The sequence below is a fragment of the Dermacentor albipictus genome, chromosome 7 (genome assembly GCF_038994185.2).
Source record: "Dermacentor albipictus isolate Rhodes 1998 colony chromosome 7, USDA_Dalb.pri_finalv2, whole genome shotgun sequence".
Taxonomy (NCBI): Eukaryota; Metazoa; Arthropoda; class Arachnida; order Ixodida; family Ixodidae; genus Dermacentor; species Dermacentor albipictus.
Window position 1 is genome coordinate 66,170,932 of NC_091827.1, and position 25,273 is coordinate 66,196,204.

The 25,273-nt window shown below is 45.0% G+C and overlaps 1 protein-coding gene across 1 annotated transcript in view; it reads left to right on the plus strand.

Annotated features, from left to right (window-relative positions):
* Nucleotides 1-13,362, plus strand: part of LOC135921537 (mucin-5AC-like) — a 31,794-nt gene extending 18,432 nt beyond the window's left edge. The window contains exons 4-7 of the mRNA XM_065455850.1: nt 1,467-1,616; nt 4,068-4,379; nt 7,574-7,882; nt 12,971-13,362. Coding sequence (XP_065311922.1) covers nt 1,467-1,616; nt 4,068-4,379; nt 7,574-7,849 — 738 coding nt within the window. The 3' untranslated portion in view covers nt 7,850-7,882; nt 12,971-13,362. The remainder of the gene's footprint in view (nt 1-1,466; nt 1,617-4,067; nt 4,380-7,573; nt 7,883-12,970) is intronic.
* Nucleotides 13,363-25,273: the final 11,911 nt, after the last annotated feature.

Sequence of the window (25,273 nt, forward strand, 5' to 3'; positions counted from 1 at the left end):
CTTCTCGCTGAATCACTCTGAATATGGTAGCAGAACACTGATTTTCACACAGAATATCGATGCCAGTCCCAGCTTTAAGTGCCTCAGCATTGAACTGCATCTGGAATTTTTTGTTGATACTTTCGTAGAAAATTGAGCAAGTTTGTGGGAGCAAGAACTATGACCAGAGTTTGTAGTTCCGTATCACAGGTCCGCACTGTTGTCCTCAACGGCATCGAGGTTATTGCGTGGCAATATCGCACTAGGTGCATGCATCTCTGTTCGCGCCTCCTCTGGTTGCTCTAGGTGGACATAAAGTGCAGTTCTGAATGTTCATTTTAGTACTGCATAACAGGTAGTACTAGTACAGTTACACACTAAGTGATACTGCTAGTATGGCTCTCCAGCTAGCATGGCAGTTATGAGCGTTTCACATGCTTAAAAATATGAAACTTGGCAGCTGTGAAATTCGGAAAACACCTAATGAAATACTTCGATGCTCTTAATGGTCCCGAAAGGCAGGGGCCTGTTCTGGCTGTTGAGGTATTGTGGCACAATATCAAAACTTACTGATGTTGTGTAGTAATAGTGCTTGGTATATAATGTAACAAGAGTGGTATGCACATTTCTTTCTTCTTTTTTTTTGCTTTCCTTTTTGGGGGGCTGTGCTCAAGTCGGGTAGCTGCACCAATTGCAGGAATGAAGTGAGATAGTAGTCAAGAGTTCGACGAAAGTTCGTCTGGTCAGGTAACATGATGAAGAAATTGCGGCCACTGACCAAGTCAAGGTGAAAAAACAGACGTTTCGGGACCCGTACGGGTTTCTTGATCACACTAAAAGCGGGCAAGTGTGATAAGAAACCCGTACGGGTTCCGAAATGTCTTTGTGTGTTTTTCACCTTGACTTAGTCAGTGGCCGCAATTTCTTCATCGAAGTGAGAGTGTATCGCATTGTCGATGCGTCGAATTTCTGCATAACACCACCAAAAGTGGTTTATAGAAACCCATACTCTTAATTTATTTAGAGCACTGTGATGCTTCCCAGTGTTTTTTTTTAGCATTTAGGGGGGCTTGCAACTTTGCTTTAACGAGATTCAACTGTATATCATTCAGATCGGCCGACTGAGGGCCTTTGCAATGCATTAGCCCTCGCCACTTCCCTTCCATGCCATTGGCGAGTCTGGTTCGTTCACACGTTTCTGGTAAAATCGGCCGAGAAAGAGCTCAGCTTGCCGACTGTACATTTCATTTTCTGGCAATGCCATGGAAGAGTTGGTTTCATCTCGCTGATTTGTCATGTTTCTGGCGGATGGCAGCACACAATCCACTGGGAAGCGCAAGCAGGAACAAGTTTGTTCTTGTGGAGCAAGTAAAAGTCGGTGGCAACTGGGACATTTAAAATAATCTGCACTTGTCTAGTACAACTTTCAAACATGACAGAGAGATAAGGAAGAGTAACCAACACTGATGAAATCGTGCTCGTTACAGGGGTCTGAAAAGCCTACTGCGAAGACTGTTTCCATGCCGCGCTTGACGTCTGCGAGCTCCATAGCACGAACTCAAGCTGTGCCATCAAGCAGAACTCTGAGCACCACGCCACCTGCTGCCAAAGTAGTTCCAGTCGAACAGCCAAAGAAGGTATGTTACTGCATGAGGTAGTTGTAGCACGGATGAGGCTCCAGTGTTGTTGCTTATGTTTCAAGGTTACTGCTTCCATACCTCCTCTAGTGGCCGAGTGGCTAGAGCACTCTGATTAGGTCGTGGGTATTGACTTTGATGCTGCACTTTGTTCTATGCCGTATGCCTAGACCAACTGACAGTTCTGCCCTTTTTCTTTCGCTCTGTGTAAATTACTGCTTGGACCATACAGTGCACTACAATTCCTTGAGCTTGTCCTGTGATGGTAAAACAGCCATGCCTATCGTGAGAGGACGCTTGCATGATAAGCCAGCAAAAGAACAAGGGAACACACAGGTGGCAATACCGTTTTGATGTTCCTGCACCAGCTCGCCAAGATTAATTTTGAGTCTAGTTGGGTCTGCCTAATTGTTTGACAGTAAAAGACTGCACTGCATTCTTAAGATGCCAAGGACTTAAAGTAGCAAATGTTGATAACTTTTCCTGCATCATAACGACCTGAACAAAAATGAATACTTGAAACTTGCATCGCACTGATGTACCACTGCTGATATTTTGGTATAAACTTAATAAAAGAAGAAGGTACCTGCCGTGGTTGTTTAGTGGCTTTGGTGTTGGGCTGCTAAGCATGAGGTCACGGGCTCCAATCCTGGCCACAGCGGCCACCTTTCGATGGGGGCGAAAGGCAAACGCACCTTCGTACTTTGATTTAGGTGCAAGTCAGAACGTCGGCTGGTCAAAATTAATGCGCAGTCCTCCAGTACTGCATGCCTCATAATCAGGTTGTGGTTTTGGCACATGAAATATGCCAAATGAGTGGCCTGAGACATGCTTTGTCATTTTCCTGTAGCATAGTGTTTTAATGCGGAGACGGGAAACTAAAGCAAGTCGAGCTGGCGGGTGATGCCTAAATGCTATGCTGCCGAAGCGGAACATGACGTTAGCTTCCAGCCACCTGCAACAGGGAATGGCAGCACGCGTAAGCTATTGACTATTAAAAGTGTGCAGTATGCTTTCAACAGCAGTATGTTGCATGCTTGGCGAAGCAGGTAGGTGAAGATGCTTATCACAATAGAACTGGTGGGGATAGCTGCATGTGCAGCACGCAATAACCCACGAGGTGATGTGCTGGAGTGCATTGGAAGGCGAGTGCTGCAAGGAAGCCACCGTGGTGGACCCTACTGCTGTCTGTCGTGCATGCATTTCGCCTTTTATTGTTAACGTGGGATCTCTGCCAGCCGGAAAACATATACTATTGCAGTTTGGCGATTTATTGGCTGTTGGTGCCGAAAGATCGTTTTCCAGGAGCGTAGTAACTGGTAAACAAGGACGTGTATTGGACATAATTTTTTGCATTCTTGATTGGGGATGTTGGTGCCGAGAAATTATGCAAAACAGGATCGTATGAATGAGTTTCCACTGTACACAGAAACATATGTACTGTGTGCAGTAGTGGTGCACATGTGCTGCTGTGCTCTCTGTCGATCATTAAGCCACTCAGTGTCGCCACGTGTTAGTCAGGCCGGTCTCCTCTAGGAAGGTTGCCGAGTTGTCATGGACCCTTTCACGAGACTGTGCATTAGTCCTTCTATGGGACAAAATTACTCGAATTGCCAGGAAATACAAACCGGAACTACTTTGTCCAAAAAGAGTTCCTATAATGCACTAACTTAACATACTGAAACACAAACCACCAATGTTACAACAGAAAGTTCATACTGGTACACAAGTTTCATCAGGAACTGTCTGTGTAGAAGCTTAAGACACATGGGCGCGCACAAAAATGTCCATTTTAAGCTCTTCACGTGTCCTTAAACTATCTGAAAATTGCACCACGAAACGAACCAGCTACCTCGCACAACGTCCAAGGTTGCGTTATGTACGTGTGTGGAAATTGTCCAAATATTTCTTCTACACTAGCAGCAGTTGTAAAAGAATTCCAGTATTTTGTTAAACCTACTGTTGTGTTACTGCAAATCTATGGGTTCTGTGTTCGTTATGGTAAACAGTATTGTCATGGCATAAATAACCTAGAGGGCCACAAATGGCTGGCAAGGAAAACTTTGCTTTGAACAAAACTAACCACGAAAGGTTGCCAGATAACTACGTCGATGCCACCATTTATATAATAATAGTGAAAACTGTTTCACCACCTGCTTTCAAGCTATACATAATGTTCCTATAGCAACAGTAATCATGATGAGTCAAAGCAAGGATATACCTAAATACAACTTGCTGGACACTGAGGGTTAAGCTTAAATGGCCCTTTGAAATGGCCTTATGAAAAAGAAAGGTTGAATGTTTTGACAGGTTTATATTCCAAAGCACATTTGTCTTTACTAGTTTGAAAATTGCTTTGTTTGGTGTGCTAAGCATTGATTGGCTAGCTTTAATGGGCTCTGTTCTGAGCATGCCTGACGATGCTCTCGCCATAACTGCTGTCGATTGCAGCCCACCACCGCACCAGTGTCAAGGCAGGCTCCATCTCGGAGCGGTACCGCACCCGTCGCCATGCAGCAGAGGACGTCGGCAGCAGACGTCTCGAAAGTGGTCCCTCCCGAGTCTCGACCCCTGGGCCCGAACCAGGAGCGGTGTGACATCTGTGGCCGGGGCTTCAACAAGGACCGCATTGAAAAGCACAGGACCATTTGCCAGAAGGCAGCATCCAAGAAGGTGAAGGTCTTTGACGCGACCAAGATGCGGACAAAGGGAACAGAGGCAGAAGCATTCGTGAAGAAGGGCTTCCACAAGAAAGAAGTACCGGTGAGTTGGTGTGTTTTTTAGATGCGTGAAACAGCCTTCTTTGCTCCACACAGTGCTGTCCTCCTCTAGAATGCTCTTTTAGAGTATTCTAGAATGTTCCTCCGCTCAGCCCTCCACCTCATCTCGAGGAAGTGGTTGGCAGCAGTGCCCCTTGACAGAAGTGGTCACTGCTGTTAATTGATGCTCCATGGCAATTCTTGAGAAGCGTAGTGTCTTCTTCAGTCGAAGGGTGGCACTCCGTTCCACTCGGTTTATTGGAGGAGGAGCCTCGAGTGGAGAACGTTTCAAGAATATGGGAGTTAGCCTTCTGTCCGTGCCTCAACATGCAATGCAATCTCCCTCGGTCCCGCTGTACACTGCCCTGTCGTTCTTGCTGTCATCCTGTTCCAGCTGCTTTTTCAGTTGCTATGCACCAGCCGGCCTGAGTATGCACCATTCTTGAAGTTCCCTCAACCCACCTGCCGGGGTGTGGTGCAGTGCACCGGGAAGTTTTAAACCTGCAATGATTTGAAAGGAGTCGTCTGGCACCTGTTCACGGTCTGCCATGTCTAGCTGCTGAAATATGCTCAGATCTGCCCGAGCATTTACAGCAAAGCTGTGTAGGAGAGTTCAGCAATGGTTTTCGTCTGATGGCTGCAGTTAGGTTGTGTGTTGCAGCATGGTTGTGTGTTGCAGCATGGTTGTGTTGTAGCATGGTCGGTATTGACGAAGTAAGGGCACATTGTGAGCGCAGCTCTATCGGTCCCATGGGAAACAAACAGCTTCCTCTCACTGGATACTATTAGTACCAATACCAGCCTATTGGTCCTATCAGCGACAAATAGCTGTCACTCATTGTTATGGATGCAAACTATATATTGGCCTTATAGACGTCAAAGAGACATAGCCTGATGGTACCCGTAGAATCTAAATAAATCCCATAGAGTTCCAATAAGTTAAATATTGTAACGCCTTGTAACAGTATAGAACACGTAGGATTGCTTTAGTGGACCAATAAAAAATTCTATCAGCATTTTTGCTATGGCCAGAAACATGTCTGATATCATCATCATCCTATTTGTTCATGTCCACTGCAGGATGAAGCCCTCTCCCTGTGATTTCCAGTTACTCCTGTCTTGTGCTAGCTGATTCCAAGTTGCGCCTGCGAATTTCCTAGTTTAATCAGCCCACCTAGTTTTCTGGCATACTGAACTGCGCTTCCCTTCCCTGGGCACCCATTCGATAACTCTAATGGGCCACTGGTTATCTACCTTACGCATTACATGGCCTACCCAGCTGTTATTTTCTCTTTACGTCAACTAGAACATTTGCTGTCCCCGTTTGCTCTCTGATCCACACATCTTCTTGTCTCTTCATGTTACACCTAACATTTTTCGTCCCATCACCCTTTGCTCAGTCCTTAACTTGTTCTCGAGCTCCTTTGCTTCTGCCTCATGTTAGCACTGGTAGAATGGAGTGCTTGTACACTTCTCAACGACAGTGGTAAGCTCCCAGTCGGGATTTGGCAATGACTGCCGTAGCACTCCAACCCATTTTTGTTCTGTAAATTCCCTTCTCATGATCGCGGTCCCCTGTGAGTAATTGACCTTGATATACCTACTCCTGTACAGACTCTAGAGGCTGACTGACAATCCTGAATTTTTGTTTTCTTGCCAGGCTATTGAACATTACCTTTGTATTCTGCATATTAATCTTCAATCTCACTCTTACACCTTCTTGGTTAAGGTCCCCAATCATTTGCTGTAATTTGTCCCCAGTGTTGCTGAACAACACAGTGTCATCTGCAGATCAAAGATTGTTTATATGTTTGCCGTCTATTTTACTCCCAAGCCTTCCTCCCAAGCCTCCCAAGTCTAATAGCTTGAATACTTCTTCTAAGCATCCAGGGAATAGCATCGGAAAGATTACCGTCCACCCCTTTCTTCATAGGTAATTTCCTACTTGTGGAGGAGCAAGCTAGCTGTGCAGTCTTTGTAGATATTTCCAAAGATATTCACATATGCTTCCTGCACTCCTTAATTACGCAATGCCTCCATGACTGCTAGTATCTCTACGGAATCAAATGCTTTGTCATAAGCTAAGAAAGCCATATGAAGCTGTTGATTGTATTCTGCAGATTTCTCTATTTCATAATTGGTGACATGGATGCAGTTCACTGCAGAATATCTCTTCCTGAAGCCAGCCTCTTCTCTTGGTTGATTTAAGCATTGCTCTGATTCTGTTGGAAATTATCTTGGGGAACATTTTATACAATGCTGAAAACAAACTAATGGGACTATAATTCAATTTTTGAATGTCGCCATTCTTGTGGATTCATGTAATGTTGGCATTCTTCTAGCTCTGTGGTACACTGGAAGTCATGAGGCATTGCGTATAAAGGGCCACAAGCTTTTCAAGCACAATATCTCCTCCACCTTTGAATAAATCTACTGTTCCATCTTCTCCTGCCACTTTTTCCTGGGTCATGTCTTGCGAGGCCCTTCTAACTTCATCTCTAGTTATAGAGGGATATAGCAGCGTCTGATATAGCAGAGGGTATAGAAGTACTAAGCTCAGTTGTAGTGAAGTGGTGGAAAGACTTGTGCGCATCAGAGGAATTGCACTGCATATGGCGAAGCATTTGCGGATGTCTTGGCCAGACTTTGGGTAGTGGAAAACCAGACCCCTAGAACCACCATATTACTTAAGCACTACCTTATACAGCATTGCTCTTTTCTGTGTACGAGTTTCTCAGATTTGCATATGTCAGCAAAAGCTTTTTTTTTGTTATTCAGAATTTTGGTAGAAATTTCAATTGCTACTACAGTTGACTTCCATTAATTCAACCTTCATGGGGCCTCCGAAATTGATTGAATTATCTGGTTGGTTGAATTAAACAAGGTACACAGCATCAGAAGCACTTGCAGGTATAACGTGATTAGGACTCTTACTTAAATATGCTGTACTAACTACACAGGTGCCAAAATCGAACAAAAGAACACATTGCCCTTGCTTCCACTGCCTAGGCATTGCGGTGGTGTCATTGGCCCGAAATGTCTTTATGTTGATGCTGTCATTGTGTCATCACCGGGGCCTTCGACATACTAAATGTTTACTGTCTGTAATATGTCGATGACAGAGATAGCAGCTCTCTGAACTTGCATCTCCATGTGTAAAATGTCCACATGCTAATCGCGCTGATGTCGCATTTGCAGGTGAAAAAGGCCAACTGGCGTGCCAAGCATGAGGAGTTCCTCAACGCAGTCCGGCAGGCAAGGATGGTGCAGGAACACCTGGCCGCCGGCGGCAAGCTGTCGGACCTGCCACCACCACCTCCGTCGGAGAACCCTGACTATGTGCAGTGCCCCAAGTGCCTCCGCAAGTTCAACGAGACTGCTGCCGAAAGGCACATTCCTCGCTGCAACCTCGCCCCCAAGGCGCCTTCCAACACTCCTACCAGAAGGCCAGCTGCCCTCTATGGTCGCAAGTGATGCAACTTCATGCGGTTGGCCGGCCATTGGCAGGTGAGGCATTTTTGGGGGCTCAGTGGAACATCCTTGAGGGTAGTATTTGTGGATGATCATCTTTAGGGGATATGTGATCATTTCTGTAAAATCTTATGAAACTTGGCACCGGACACATTGGCATATAAAGCTGTGTCTCCGGCACTGTGCCAAGCTTGCTGTTGGCTGCATACTTGAATGCACCCGGTGTCAAGTCGCACAAAATTTCAAGCAAGCAGTCGTCTTCTTGAAAGTGATCGTTGGGGAATGCCACTCCTGGTTAGTGTAACAGCCGAGTAAGTGCCAAGTTGAGGGAATGGCAGGTGGGCACGCCGAGACCTTGTGGCATCCTGAGTGGTATCTTCCCGTGCCTTTAATACTGCAGGTTGCATAATCTCAAGTTTCGGAGACGCTGGCGACTGTATACGCAGACATATGCGGTGTCGAGTCGCACGAAATCTCGTGACACTGATACTATCCCCCCAAAATAATTGACCAGGAATACACTTCTCGATCATAGTCAAGCGCAAGATGAACCCGCAGCAACCTTGACGAAAACGTGCTCTGTCAGTCTTGTAATGGCAACGGTGCTACGTCTGATGGATCTGGCAGTAGGTCCTTGACAATGACACACCCGTGCTTTTGGTTTCGTATCAATTGTAACACACAGGCATTTAGCTGGCCCACTTTCTTAGAAAAAATGTTTTGCGTTTCAGTCCAGTAAATATGGTACTTTTTCTGTTGCTTTTGTATCACCGGGTTTTGGTGAAGGCCTTCTATCCTGTAATCCTGCATTTTGAAGTGGTCTTGTGGCGGTGAATATTTTTCAAGCTGGCTTTAAGCGTTACGCGAAAACAAAATGGATGAAGAGTTCCAGTAGTTAACTCTTGTGCTTGGCTGTTATTCAGCCAAGAATTTTAGTAAGCAAACATAAGACCATCTTCCCTCACTTGCAATTTTAGACTTTCCTTCGCTCTCTTAATTTCACTTTCTCACTGGCATGACGTGTTGCAGGTGATGCCACATAAAAGCCAGTCATGAACACACAGAGTTGAATCATCCAATCAATTCATATCGTTAGTTTACGCTTCCACAAAGCTTGCAACATTTGTATTATGCCAAGGGATAACTTACCCTACTTTCATTACTGAGAGCACATTATCTACTGTCCGAAAAAAATTTGAAAATGTGAAAAGGCAAAAAACAATGTGAATGTCCGTTACATGTAATTATGTGGAAGTTATGTGCAGCCACTCTATAGCCTCCCAAAATCCAGAGGAAGGTTTGGAGCTTGAAGTATGCCACTCTTACGAATGCAGCAATGCATTCTACTTGTTTGCAGCCTGGTGGCATTACTATTTCTTATGACAATAGTACACAAAGGGGAAGTTAAACAGATAAAGATAAACGTAGCATTTCTTCACGCAAATTGTAGCATTTGGTGGCACAATTGTCAAATTGCAATATACCGTGACAGGTCGTATTTTACCAAGTATCTCAGAGGCCATGCTTTGAAAGACACCGCTGTCTTCATTTAGACAAGCCTGCACAGGGAAGGCACAACACTCCCACAGATGGGGCTGGCAGAACAGGGTGAGGATGTATCAAGCAAGTAAAATTGATGAGGCTGCATTTCCTTTGATGTTTCAATGTAGCGGAATTTAAGTGTGGCAGTTGACTGATTTGTAGATGGGATATGTAACCTCACAGGAGCTTGTTTTGAGCTTTGCATTTACTGTCCTACATTTACGTCACATTCATTCTGACTGAAACTGTTCAGTATAAGCAATGTTTTGAATACCTGTGAATGCAGATTTATTGGTTCAGCTTGACTTACTGTATTAAGGATACAGTTGAACCCCGTTATAAGAGGCACGGATATAACGGACAGTCGGGTATAATGGATACTATTCGCACACATGGTTGGCCGCCCTATCTCTCCCATTAACTGGACCTCTTTTGTAAGAGACACCGGATGTCGGAGACAAGCGGTTGTAAAGGACAAGTTGTCCGTAAATTTTGGTCAATAACCTTGCTTGTAACAGACATTCAAACCTTACATGCGGTGCCGTCTGCCACTGACTGCAGTTACGTCCGTTGTGGAAGTGAAAAAAAAAGAAATATATGGTTAAAGACCACTGCAATGGGAGTGCTTCACAGAGAAGCACTTCAAGCTTACCACCAAGGTTACGTAGCAAGCAACTATGCGCCACAGTGATCAGACCATGAAAGACGATGAGGACATGCAAGCACGCTCCCAGTGCGCGAGCAACAAATCGGCTGTGACATGACAAGACCGAAGGCCAACGGCACTTCGCCCCGTTAAGCGGGCCCGCTTTTCAAAAACCAGGCCTCAACGTCTGTCTGGTTTTTCCTCGCCCAAAGGTACGAGCGGCGACCACGCGTGCAGGCACTTGTGCGAGGCAAACTCTCGGAATTGCTCGGCGACAACTCAACTTCAAGCCGCCGGCATGGCGGCTGGTGCGCGCGGAGAGACCGGAAAGAGTGGAACATATGGGAGTGATGAGGGGAGCGTAGTTGTGAGGAGAAGCGTAAAAAAAAAAAGCTATGACCTCCGAGATATGCGCGCTAGCGTGCGCATATCTCGGAGGTCATAAAGAGCAAGTTTTGTTTTCCTACTCGCCTAATGGATGGCAGTAATTGCTTCTTCCACCTAGAATTACTCTATATGGCTCCCGCAGAAAGCCATATATACTAACTCTACTGCCACCGAAGCGGCGGAGACAGGAGCTTCATATTCCGAGGTCGGCTTGAGCGAGCTAGAATCAGCTGAAAGCGAGACAATAGGCAAGCCAAATAAAAACAAGCTGGTTGTCGTTATGGGCGACAGTGGTCTGAGCAACACATCTCAAAGGCTATGCTTTTAGAAATCGTCTATTTTACCCATCATTTTCACCATTTATACATCCGTGTATATTTTTTTTTATTTAGTTTCGTTATGATTTCTAGTTTTGCTTCGCCTGGCAAGCCTGCAGGTAACTCAATCAACCCTGTCCACAGTGTATAGCCGAATCGCCATCGCCATTGCCCTATTGTTCCAATTTTCTTTCTCCATGTGCTGTTGTCCGACTGATCCATGTGCAACTGATCTTCACGTGCTTCATTGATGTGGACAGCTGTTGCCTCGCTGTCATCGCATCAGTATGGAGAACAGCTTCGTTGCGAAAAAGTTCCGTGACCGTTGCGAAAAAGTTCGACATCATTGCACATATAAAGTGCGGAATGAAACAAGCTGACTCTGCTAAGAAATTTGGGTTGTCCAGAAAGACGGTCATTGGGATTTGGACCCAATGAGAGAAGCTGCTAAAAGAAGCGCCAACCGGAGCAAGCAGATCGAAACTGCGTAAGTCATTTCATCCTGCCTTGGAAAAAGCGCTTCTTTGGATACATGATGCGCGGAGCAAGAACATACCGCTCAGCGGACCCTTGGTTCAAGCCAGAGCCAGGAAGCTTGTGTTTGGCCTTGGCATTGAGTTTGAGGCCAGTCAAGGATAGTTCGACCGTTTCAAGCATAGGCATGGAATCGGCTACAAAGCTGTTTGCGGCGAAAGCGAAGCTGCCAACGAAAATTCCGTAAGGCAGTGGAAAGACAGGACATTGCAAACATTGCTGAGAGGAAGGAAGGCTTGCTGGATTAGTTCAACCTGGATTAGTCGGGAATATTTTTCAAAATGCTCCCTGGAAAAACGTTTTTCCTTGCTGGTCAAGATTTCAGTGGAGGCAAAAAGTCAAAAGATTGTATTACAGCCATGGTCTGTACTAATATGGACGGAACTGAAAAAAAAAAAATTCTGGTTATTGGCTGGTACAAAAAGCCACGCTGCCTAAAGAACTACTCTACGACTGTAGAGTACACTGCAAATAAGGCTGCGTGGATGACAGCTGAGATTTTCAACAAATGGCTGACTAGCTTTGATCAGAAGATGGCAATGAAAAACAGAAAAATTCTCATGTTTCTAGACAGCTGTTCGGCACACATGAAAACCCTGCCACTGAAAGCTGTTGAGCTGAGCTATTTCCCACCCGGCTGCACGTCTTTGCTACAACCTCTGGATTAAGGGGTCATAAGAGCTGTTAAAGCAAAGTACAGAGAATGGCTTGTTCAGCAGCTGCTGTTTGATATGCTGCAGAAGCGGGAAACAGCGATCAACTTGAGGACAGCAATTGAAATGCTGTTTGGCTCCTGGAATGACGTTAAGTGCAGCACTGTGAGAGGGTGCTTCCGTAAAGCAGGTTTTAATCTGCAGCAGGAAGACACCGACAAAGACATTGCAGATGAAGACTTTGATTCTGTAGATAACGAGCCAGAATCTTGGCCAATCATTCAGAGGAACTTTAATGAGTCGGGCACATTTCAGGGCTTTGTTGAAGCAGATGACAATCTTGCTGTTACAGAAGACCTCTGTGATGAGAACATAATCAGGATGGTGCAGGAAGATGAGAAAAGTGAAGACAGTGCCACAGATGTGTCTGACAACGAAAGTGATTGTGCAGCACCAATGACTTCTGGGGAGGTAATGACAGTACTTAGCCGAGTTCGTCACCACATACAGCTTTGGACCACTGACCGTGAAGGATCTCAGCCTTGTCACCAAGCTGGAAGAAGCTGTGCTGAAGAACACTGTGAATGCAGCCGTGAAGCAAACCAAGCTTGAGAACTATTTCACCACTAACATTTTAACAACAAATGTCATATAATAAACCTTTCTTTCAACGGGTTGTAGCCTGCTTTCGTGCTTGCTTTAATTATATGGTGCCAACATCGAAATAAGGGCTGGTTAGAAAATTGGAACTTTGTACCTTGCTTATAAGAGACCTCTCGTATAAGAGACATAAGCTGCTCACCAGTACGTGTCGGCTATAAAGGGGTTCAACTGTTATGTATAGGCACTGAATAGGCACCCTTCTCACATAGTCATATTCTAATGGCTCAGTGTAGGTATGGAGCCTTGCGGAGAAACTGTCTTGAGGATTTGCCACTGAATAGGTGCATTATTAATTTCATGTTACTTGATTTGTGTACACTTTCAATCGTGACTGTGCTAGGATACAATTGCTGATTAACTCATGTTTGTCATATCCTTGCAGTGACTGCGGACTGTCCTGAAACATGCTGAGAAGTCTCGAATCTGTTCTGCTGCTGAAGTGACCAGCGATATAGACGTTCAACGACCTTCTGCAACAGACCAGTTGATTCCCACCAATATTTTTATTCCTGGTTGTTCTTTACGACAGCATGCCGCAGGGCATTGGTTCATGTCTTCTGTAATGTTATTTTTACAGCCGTGCAATTTAAAAGCAAGAACTGCCATGTTGCATCCTGTGAGAAGGTTCCCTGTGACTTTTGTTCCTCTTCACTGCAGCTTTTACTTCCTTCTTCATAGCGTCTAATATAGCTTTACCGTGCTTTGCCACAGCTCTTGTTATGCATGGTCATTTTCAGTGACAATGTGATGTAAATAAATGCTTTTTGTCTCGTATTTGACAATTTTTTTTATAGGTGAATTGAAATGAGGTTGGCACTTTTGGTGATGCTACCTACTCCTTGTTGCAAGGAAAACTAAACAGTGGAAGGCACTGTGGACAGTGAAATATCATGAACATTTGTGGAGATCTCCACACAACTGAACGAAGGCACAGAACATGTGAAAGTACACAAGAGTAAAAAAAACCGTGCACAAGTTGACAGTTTAGCATACATAACTACATACTGTGATAGTGGGTCAAGACATGAACATTTAGTAGTCTTAGTCCAAGATTTTTGCATTTCATAGCAAATATTTTTAAAGCGACAAGTGCTCTTTTCTGTATGTGCTCTGTTGGCTATGGCCCAAGTATTTTTTTTTTTCCAGGGTGTAGTCTTTGTAGTCTTCAACTACTGAAGTACTATAGCGCCAAACAGACGACACAAGAAGAGACACGGACGAGCGCTTACTAACGACTGATGCTTTAATGACGGAAACACACAATATATATACACAAATATAGTACTATAGTACTTCAGTAATGCACCAACTAGCCCAACAAAAAGCTTTGCTGGAATATCTTCAACTACATTTGTGCAAAGTGGCATGATATGTCTTGAAGCAGTATGAATAAGGCCTGTGTGGGTTGTATAGAGCATGGCAGCAGGAAAACCAAACGGGCCCTGAAGTTGCTCTTTGCTATGCCATGCTTTACAGAGCAATTGAACAAGGCCGACAAAGGCTGCGAGCGTAAAGAAGGGAAGCAGAGCTCCTCTTAGTCCACTTGGTGCCCACAATAATGCCGTGGGACACCCAAACTTCCCATTTGCCCTGCACAGGTGCAGGTTCAATTTAGGCATCCAGATGTCTATACCCTCTTCTTATAGGGGCCCTGAAACACTTTTCTGAAAAATCTTAAAATGACTGCTATTAAAGCACGTTGTCCCACGAGCCTCGCCCAGAAGAAGTGTTCGAATACTTCAATATGAAGTGGTATTTTCCCATCCATTCCTGGTTTTCTCTCTCTCTCTCTCTGCTAGTGCACTGGAAGCTATACAGTGGAGAAGCCACTAGGGCCCCAGCCAAAAGCTGTGTCGCTGTGGCGAAAATGGAGAAATAGGGAGCCTACATGCAAGTGCTGTTTTAATGTGACAGCCTTTGTAACGGTACTTGCCACCGCCAGATAAATTGGCGGGTTAAACTTTCCGACAAATTGTAAGATGTGGGCCATACGATAGCGATAGACGAGCCGACAGACCACGTTTCCCGCAATCCTTGGCGGCGTGTGGTACTAAACTTTTTAAAATTAACTTTGGCCTTGGCATTCAGAGACGGAATAGCATGTCTCAGCGCAATACAGGGCATGTCTGCGTTATACTTAAACATGCTAGCAAGCACAGTCTTTATTACAGCAGACTTCGAAAAACGCCCTTTATATAGGTACAAGTGGAAGGCAATGACAATCCTTAATGCAGTTTACATTCTTGGCATGAGATAATACTACCACGAGCATGCCACCATGGTTTTTATGATTTTTATAACTTGTTGCTTTATATGTGTCGCACGACGTACAATTCAAAATAAATTTGCAACAATACCTTGATTTGGGCGAGTTCATCTTGACAGTTTTCATAAAGCGCTAAAGACGAAGATGAAGTCGAAGGAAGTCCTGTCGTATGTGTTCCTTTGTCTTCATCTTTAGCGCTTTTCTGTGGAAACTGTGAAATAAATTTGATGCGTTATAAGGAAAAGGCAACAGATAAAAGACGTATCCACGTTTCATGAATTCATTGGTTTAAAGGTAAATTAGAGAAATTTGATGGATTGTGTGCCATCAAGGGAACAATGGAGCTTGTGAATAATATGAAGGCGCCGCCACTTTTTGCGAGATAGGGACCAAAATGGCTACTCGCCAGATTTGGCGGTAAATATAGAGGTAAAAATTTGGGTGTTGTCACCACCCTAAAACAGCACTTGCACATAGGCTCTCTACAGCGAAATAAAGCCCCTTGATAACTTGAAAGTAGCGACACTCTGCTCCCCATGACACTTTCCTCCTTGATTCTCCTCGCGTGCTGGCTGCGAGCGCTGCGCACAGCACGCTTTTTCTCGATTCCCACAGACGGGCTGCAGCATTCAATGGAGGCGCATGATTTTGGGCCAGCTGCGCGTCCCAGTGGTGTGGGAATTTTTGAAATATGGTAACAGCATTGAGAATGCTGAAGGTAACGTTTATGAGGAGGTTGGCTTCCTTTTAAAGCCATGCGAATGGGGCATACTGATGTAAAAGGAGCTTCGAGGTGAGTTCTATACTCCAGACATTTGTTTCTGCCACATGATAATAAGCTGCTTTACTTTGTGCATCTGCTATGGTATTGCTTGTGGCACATCCCTCCGTGTGGATTTCTTGCCTGTGAACGCATGTGCACTGCAGGTATTCAGCGCACCTTCGTATAATGAATTAGCCGCAAGGGCATCGTCCGTCCATGTGTTTGTCTTCTCAATGTGAAAGTAGCTTTTGTGCTGTGGTCTCTAAACTTAATAGGATGGTTGTGCAATCTCGGTGCGAGCTGGCGTGCGCGATCATGTGAACACCCCCCTGTGCATTGCCTGTATGCGTAAGAAACCAAATAACTGTCACCCACTCATGTGCACGTGGCAGCTCCAATTCAAAGCGAATTCAAGAACTGAAAAATAATGCAGAATGTATACTGAAGTTGTCTAATTATGGGTAAGCATACCCCCAAATTTCAAGTCGGCCACTCTAAAATTTCAAGTGGGCCCACCACCAAATTTCAATTTGGCCCAACCCCAAAATTCTACTTGGCTTATCTGCCTAGTTTAAGTTGGCCAATTCCAAAATTTAGGTTGGCCCACCCAAAATGCCGAGTTGGCGCACTCCGAAATTTCAGTTGACCGAACCCTGTTACTAGCTTTCCCATGCAATTTCTGAGGAGCCCTATGTATCTATATGGGTATTCTCATTCTATTTATTTTTTGCGAGATTTACGTTTCTTATCGCTTATAAAGCTACCAATCTACATTGACACTTTTGTAACGATTAAATCTCTGAAGTTCTCAAATTGCACATTTTTAAGCAAATAAAAAGCATTGTACTTTTCGCATGACGGTGTTGGGGTACTCGCCAAAGAATGCTAATGCATTAGAAACGCAATGTAGACTAGCTAGTGCTCGTCACCCACAATGCCACGGGTATACTTGCTGTTAATATTTTTCAGGGCCTGCATTCATTGCATTTAACTGACTGACGTACACATCAGAGTAAGCTGGAAAGAATGCTCCTCTGCAAGCCGCTATTTCGATTTTCAGTAAAACAGGCAACGGATACTAACAATCACGGAAAGTGCGATCGAGAGGCTGTATCTTCTTGCATAATTGTTCACAGCGCAAAGCATAACCTATAGTGCTACTTTCCGACTGAATAACAGTTGACGACACGTTAGGTGATGGAGTCCCAGCAGAATATTCAGCATACTGAAGACAACCCCATTTTTATGCAATTTACATATTGTCGCAGAAAAAGCACTGATGAGCAGGCCGGAAGAATAAAAAAAATGAAGCATTAGGGGATGCTTTGATACGAGCAATAAGAAAGGCGCCTTACCTCACAAACAACAATGTTTTTTGTCGGAACAATCTTTCGGTAAATGTGCAGACGCTGCTTCCTCCACGTGCCGTCACGCTTTACATGTGGTATAAAAACTGCATAACCATCTTCAGATTTCTTGCTGCAGTTACATGCGCTACAGCACCGGATAGCGCTAGCACAACACCGCAGGAAACGGAGCATATAACGTTCCCTGCGCCGAGCTAAGGAGAAAAATGGCGTCAATGAAAAAAAAAAAAAAAACCGAAACGCGAGATCCGCGCGTTTACAAGGGCAACGTCAGGTAGACCAATCGTCGTGCAGAAAAACGGGCCCAAAACTGATTCCCGCGGAGGGGGGAGGGGACGCGTGAAGGGTGAGGAGGAGGCAAAGAGGACGACCGGCGGCGGCAGAGCTCAAAGAGGCGTTTTTTTTATAGGAAAATAGTCACTGGAAAATAAAGCCCCAAGGGGCTTTACTGGAAAAGGGCTTGTCGCGGCACCTCGTGGTGGCCGCGGTAGACTGCACTACGCAGCACGCCGCTGCCATCTTGGAGGCCACGTGTAGCAGACGCAGTTACACGTAGTGCGAATATCAAATGATTTTTGTCTTCTTGAGATCGTAGGCGCATGTATTTTCCACTTATTTAACTAAAAAAAATGAGTAGTTTTGCATTACTCAGAATGTTTTCGCGACCACGAAATCAACCAGTAGAGAGCAAGCATCTGTTCACCGCCTTTGACACGAGATTGTAAGTTCCCTGCTGCATGCAGTGCAATAATATTTGGCCCATGTTCACAGGAGCCTCGTTAACAGATCGGCAACATTTTTTTTACTATGTTTAACGAGTATTTCAGGGCCCCGTTACGTTGGTCGATCACGTAAAGAGTGGTGATGAGTGTTTTAAGTGCATTAAGTGTCGTCATGGCATTTTTGAAGTATATGTGAGAAGGCGGCAGCGCAAAAAGACACGGATGGAGACCAGACGACAAGGTCGCTGCCGCCGTTTCAAATATGTACGAGGGCCGTTTTTTTCGACCTCCGATAGGCTATAAATAAAAGACAAGTTCATCTAAAACAATAATTTTATTACCAAAAGATGAGTACAGTTATGCTTACTTTTCGACATAATCACCGAAGAGATTGGGGCATTTGTCATATCTGTGGACAAGCTTTGCAATACCCTCTTCAAAAAAAGTTGCCGCCAATGAATTCAAGTAGTCCTTGACGTTGGTTTGAAGGTCACCATTGGTTTGAAAGCGCTTCCCACCAAGCCACGTCTTCAGTCCAGGAAAAAGATGAAAGTCACAGGGTGCTAAGTCTGGACTGTATGGCGGATGATCGATAATGTCCCATCCAAAATGTTCGAGAAGCCGTTGAGTTGCTCCAGCAGTGTGTGGACGGGCATTGTCATGGATCAGAACAACTCCAGCGGTCAGCTTTCCTCTTCGTTTGTTCTGAATGGCTCTACGCAAACGTCGTAATGTTTCACAATAAACAGCTGCAGTGATTGTGGTTCCGGGCTCCATAAACTCCACAAGCAACACACCTTGTTGATCCCAAAACACAGTAGCCATGGTCTTTCTGTTGTTGAAGGTTTTTTTGAATTTCTTTGGTTTGTTTGGTGAATTTGAATGCATCCATTGTTGTGATTGTCGTTTTGTTTCCGGTGTGTCGTATTGAATCCAGGTTTCATCCCCAGTCACGATTGATTTCAAAAGGTTGTCTCCTTCATCCTGATAACGCTCAAGGAACTCCAAAGCTGACGCCATTCGTCGAGTTTTGTGGCCATCCGTCAACATTTTTGGGACCCAACGTGCACAAAGTTTTTTGTAGCGTAACCGTTCAGTAACAATAGAGTACAAAACAGACCTTGAAACTTCTGGAAATTCCGTAGATAAAGCAGTAATGGTGAATCTGCGGTTTTCTTTAACCATTCTGTCAACTCGTTGAACCAGGTCATCTGAAACGACAGATTTGCGTCCTTGGCCGCCTTCATCATGCACATCATTACGTCCATTTTTAAAATTTCGACACCATTCACGCACAACACCATCACTCATGAAGTTTTCCCCATACACTCGACTCATTCTCCGATGGATTTCTGCAGCACCATGGCCTTCAGCCTGTAGAAAACGAATAACACTTCGCAATTCACACTTGGCGGGAGCAACAATAATGGCAGCCATGTTTACGTGGCTGTAGCACAATGCCGACTGACGCCTGAATGTCAACAATGGCGGAGTGTGTAGTGCGAGAGCTGCGCAGTCGCCTACAGCGCATGTCCGCCTTCTACTGCCCGCGTAGCGTCTGCACGGAGCGATCGGAGGTTGAAAAAAAAAAACAGCCCTCGTACCAACACGCACAATTCGCTACACTAATGAGGTATATGCTGCGTAATATACATGGACAACGGGTATGCCTTCTTAGAAAGTCAGTGGAGGAAAATGGCGACGTTTTTTTAAAAATAATTTTCTGCTTTTCAACAGTTTAGAAACTGCTCCGCACGCAGAAAAAAGGACACGCGAGAGTGTCCTTTAATTTAGACGTATACTGGAGAAGGGTAGGCGTATACTGCAAATAAAAATTTCACCATGGAGAAGCTGACCCCCTCCCTCGCTGATGGCTTGAATATGCCTGTGTACGCCTAGCTGCTTCACCAATGTGAAAGGGAACACGCTGGTGTTCGAAAAAGTAGTTTACGGCTGTAATTCGTTCATTCAGTAATAGTGAAAAGTGGAAGGAAAGAAATTGCTGCTGACCACACCGTATAATTTAGGCAGCTGAATGGCGGCTATAAAAAAAATAATTAAATTATGGGGTTTTACGTGCCAAAACCACTTTCTGATTATGAGGCACGCCGTAGTGGAGGACTCCGGAAATTTCGACCACCTGGGGTTCTTTAACATGCACCTAAATCTAAGTACACGGGTGTTGTCGCGTTTCGCCCCCATCGAAATGCGGCCGCCGTGGCCGGGATTCGATCCCGCGACCTCGTGCTCAGCAGCCTAACACCATAGCCACTGAGCAACCACGGCGGGTGGCGGCTATAGCGGAGGACGTTGGGTGTGTGTGTAGTGAACTAGTATTCTAGTTCACTAAAGGTGAGTGTTAATAAAGGAAATGGCGAGGGAACTGCATAGAGGATAAGGTAGTACTACCACTTGTGCGTGTCACAAAAAAAGGTACCCTATTACAACTGCTTCATTAAATAAATGGAATTGATTACAGATGCCTATTACTGGCCCCAAGAGTGCAACTGAGAATGTACTAAGATGTAGTGCATTACATTTACATTACTTTCCACCGAACCTTTATTAATATTGCACAAAGAGAGTAAATAAAACGAGCTGGCCTGGCACACTAACAACTGCTTTTCAAAAATTCTTGGCTGTCATCTTTCAGCCTTTTTCTTGCGCAGTGAGACTCAAATCTAGCTCGACGATGCGGGCTGAAGGAAAAAGTCTCGTAAAGTGCGAACACCTTGCGCGCAAGGTCGTGGTTACTCAGTGCCACGATGCTTGCCACCTGGGTCCTCTCTGAAGCACAACACTTCATTGTTGCTGGGGGTTGGAGAAGGCGTTCTTGGCAGGGCTGACGAAAAGCGCAAGAAAGTACTTCCGTAGATGGTTTCCTGGCATGAACGTAAAAAAGAAATGGACATCGCTATCTAGCCAGAGCAGCGCCTGTTGTCGGCCGACAACTGGTGGAGCGTAAAGATGAGATAACAAATTGCTGCCCTGGTTTGCCGGTCGGAACATGCACATCTACAAGGCTGCTGCATATGACATGACTGCGGTCGTTTTTACAGCAGCTCTCGCCAAACTCAAGTGCTGAAAAACGGTCGCCTCTTGGAGCGTTTCCATCCATAAGTAACTGGTTGCATGTAATTGGTCACTGAGAAAAAAAAAGTAATTTATTTGCAGTGAGTGTTGCCGATTAAAGAATCCAAGTAATGTGCCAATTACAAAACTACAAAAATATGTAATTATCTGTAACATCTGTAAACCTGTAAATCTGTAAATCTGTAACATAATCATTTACTCACCACTTCACCTGTCGTTTGTATGCCGAGTAAAATCAGCAGGTGTTTGTCACACAGCTCTGCACGCTGGCACTGTAGTTAAGAGTGAACAGTTCTAGTTGGAAAGTCGTGCACTATTATTTGATATGTAGGCGTCGCATTAAAGAGCCTCTCTCGACGAATGCCACGTTTATAATTCAGCGCAGAAACAAGAGCAGAACAAAACGCAGATTAGCAGTTAGGTGTGGTGATCTAGTTCATATTGCTGCTTCGTGCACAGAGACCAGGCAGAGCTCGCAAATGAAATTGTACTTACTGTGGTAGCCTCAAACTTAGAAAATGAGATTTCCATTACATTTTTAGTAAGAAACAATGAAGAATGGTCCCACCGATTGGTTCGAACGATTCAGAGTCCCAAAGGGCTAACCGTTACAACATACTACGACGCCGGGAATCGAAGCCTTGCCTCCTGGGTGAGAGCCAGGTATCCTAGCCACTAGACCACGCCGGAACGAAAGATTGCGTTGGGCAAGGCCGCTTCTTCTTCTTTTTTCTTTATTGCCGGTAATTATCAGTACATAGAAAGGGCAACATAAGCAACATACGTACACACACAGATGAACTTCTCGTCTGTTACGAATAAATAATAAGTGAAAGCCGCCTGTTATATCGTAACTGGCGTTGTTCAAACATTCTTTAACATTGACGAGGGGCTCCATACTGGTCATCCAAGATGCAAAACGTTCTTGTGTAGCAACCACATCAAGAAAACGTGTTATTTGTTCTCGGGAATACGCACGGGCTGGTCTTCCATCGGTATCGCAATAGAACCTGCCAAGCGGGATCACCGTATACAGTAGAGGCCAGTTAACATTATCTGATCGAAAGGTGTTTCGTCGTCGCCATTTATCGGTATATATGTGGTGCCATGTGGGTCAAGAAGAAATTATTTCTTTATTGTTCACTGTAAAACATCCCAAATGCCCGCGCAGCAGCGTAAAAAAAAAGAAAGACGAAAAAAAACATGCTCTATTGTCGCAGGTTGTTTGCATATGAAGCAATGTGGGCCGTATGACATGTAAAAGCCCCTTTCTTCTAAGAACGTTGCAACTGAAAGTGTACCTGCGTTTAATTTGAAAAACAAGCTTTTAATACCTGGCGGTACAATATTGCCTTCACGCGTTTTAAAACATTCTGCCCGGGGCCTCGATTGTGTATGGCTCTGTACAGGGATGGGAAAAAAGGGCTGTCCAATAAATCATCGCGCAGCTTTTTCCTTGTGACCGTAAACAAGTATTCTCCCGAATATCGTACATCAAGGAAACGAACTCTGAGTACAATTTTCTTATAGAAACCAAACCCTACCCCCAGTACACCTTGGGAGCGCATAATTAACTCTGGTAACAAATGCGCGAGCCTACCTTTACAGAGTGTTTGAAGATGTGGATCATGATTGCTTCTGAAAAAGAAAGAACCGTCTAACAAGTTGCCTCACAAACAGGTGGGCCAGCCCTAATCGTCTATCTTTCAACTATTTGAACATATTCTTGCGGCAGCATCTCTCCCATCCGGAACACCACATGAACACGGCAAAAACTGTGTAATTTCTGTACATTGGCCATGTTACAGAAGATGAATCGCATAACATACCATTGGTTAGGTACAAAAAAAAAAAATTGGAGGCAGTAGCCCTGGCAAATACTGAAAGGTGTTTGGCTTTCCACGCCTCAGCCTTCAATTTTGCACTTTTGAGCTCGCACTGCCAGCATTCGTCGCTCTGTTTATTAGCTTCAAGTGGTACGCCTAAGTATTTTGCTCGCGTTTTCGACCACGTGACGTTCGCAAGTATAGCAGGCGCCTTAAGCCATTCCCCATGCCAAATACCCAGGCACTTGCTCCAGTTGACTGTACTTCCAGTGATTTCACCGAAGTTTTTTTTTCCAATATTTATACTTTGCAAAATGCTCCCCTCGTCTATGCAACACACGGCTATGTCATCAGTATAGACAACGAGTTTGACTCCTGGCGCCTACATCGTAAAGCCATGAATACAATTGTTCTCAATCACTGCCAGATGGAAACTATCCAGGTAAATATGGAACAAAAGTGGGCTGGCTGGGCAGCCTTGACGCACGGGCCGTTGAAGGCTGATGGCGAGCCCCCATTGTCTTGTTAACTATAAGCTTAGTACTGACGTTCCGATGCGTCATGGCTACCCCGTCAGTAATAATGGACTCGACATTTATATGTTTTAGAATGGCAAGTAAAATAACATGAGCAACACAGCCAAAAGCTTTCTCCAAATCAAGTTGGAGAATTGCAGCTTGCGACCTCAAGGCGTTACAACATTCCAGAATTGATGTCATTATGTGTATGTTGCGTCCTTTGATGCCGCATGTTTGGCGCCGACCTACTATGGTTTCCATTACTAATTGTAACCTGCCAGCGATTATCTTCATGAATATTTTGTAATCACGGTTGGTAAGTGATAGTGGTCCTCACGACGTTACATGTTTTAGTTTCGCAGGCTCGTCGGTCTTAGGGATGAGCACAGTGCGTGCTTCCCCGAAAGAATGTGGCAATGCGTTTACTTCATGCGCTTCGATAAGCACGTCAGCGAGTAGAGGCGACAAGTCTGATTTAAGCTGTTTATAAAAAAAAATCCCCGCCCAAGTACTCTGCACAAATGGTTATCACTCGGTTAATCCCGACAGTTCATTGAACGACGGCTTGATTGGCTGCCGAATCCCCGGTACGCAGTTGCTGCTTGCGCTCGGCTCCACGACCTTGTTCTTGTGGCCGGGCTGCAACATCGGCACGAGGTAGACAGGCTCGTTTCCAGTTCTGCTCGCGGCGTTGCTGATCGAAAGCTGCCTGCTCCTAAGGAGTACTTATGACGCGTGACCTATCCATTTTGGAGCAGGAGAGAAATTGCTGCGCGCGCGCTCGGCTGCGACGGAGAGCAACGACGTCAATATTGGCGCGGCTAATCCAACAACACATTGAGAGCACAAGGCTTTTTCACCCCGATCCATGGCGCGATGTTATCTGGCCCGATTGCCATAGAATTTAATGGGGATGCTCCCTAGTAGGCAACAGCGATTTTCACTGCTTTCTTCACGCCAGGCTTATCAGTTGCAATTTCGGGCCAGGTAGCTTGACGCCATGAATCGGAGTAAACATACCTTGTGCTATCCAGGTGGCGTTGGCAAATCGCGCGCCTCTATTTCTCTATTTTTTTTTTCGCAAATGCGCATGGGGTTGCGCCGGAGGAGTTTCCGGCATCCAGGCGGCCGACAGACGGACGAATCGGCTAACCACATACAGCTTCGCTGTGAAAAGCGGCACAAACGCCATCGGGACCAGGTCATTTTCCTGTATTTAAGTATTCATTTGCCTTCAACTTCGTGTGCTGATATCGGCCCAGGGGTGAATCTCCGCATGGCTTCCATTGGCTGTTTTCGAGCAGACGCTCTTTCGACGCTAGCGCCAAGGTCCCCTTCAGTTACGGCCCTAACAGGAGGGCGATGCTCTAGCGAAACGGCGGCGCACACGATTGTTTACGTTGTCATGGCAACTGGACCAGCAGCCGCGTGGTGCCTCCTCTCCCTAGCGTTTTTTCTTCTTTTTGTTTTTATTGTGCCGACCCGCTCCGCTTCTTTTCCCCCATGCCGCGCGGGCCTCTTACTTTTGTTTTTGCCTGTACGTACGCGCTACGGCACACCACGAGCTAGCGCGTGGTGCGCCGTGGGCTATGCGTTGGCACGCACGCAGTCTTGCCCGTACTTATATCAGCATGTGCCGGGACATAAAAAATTCCACTTCCAACACAACAGATCTTTGGTCTCGCTTTATTGACTTCGTTTCCGAAAACAAAGATTTTTCTTATAACGTGGGGGGGGGGGTGATACACGCTCAAAAAATTAATAAAAGGGAAAGGTGCATGACATATACATCTAAACACAGAAGTTCACGGACAGTGAAATAAAAAAAAAAGAAACGCTAGAAAACGCGAAGGCCGCTTCATGTACACACACATAAAAAAACAACAAGATTTTGATATAACGCCCTCAAGACCAAAATGTAGACAAGCTTCTGATATATGCACTAAGATATTGCACAAAACTGGACGACGTGTATGACCTAGTCATGACAACTAAAGGGAAAACTCACTGCTAATGGCAAAACAATGACACGCAAAATATATAAAAGTAGAATAAAATGCCAAGATTGTTTGATTGACAGACATACCAAAAAAAGAAAACATGAGCTTACTTATAAACCCGCAGGAAAGT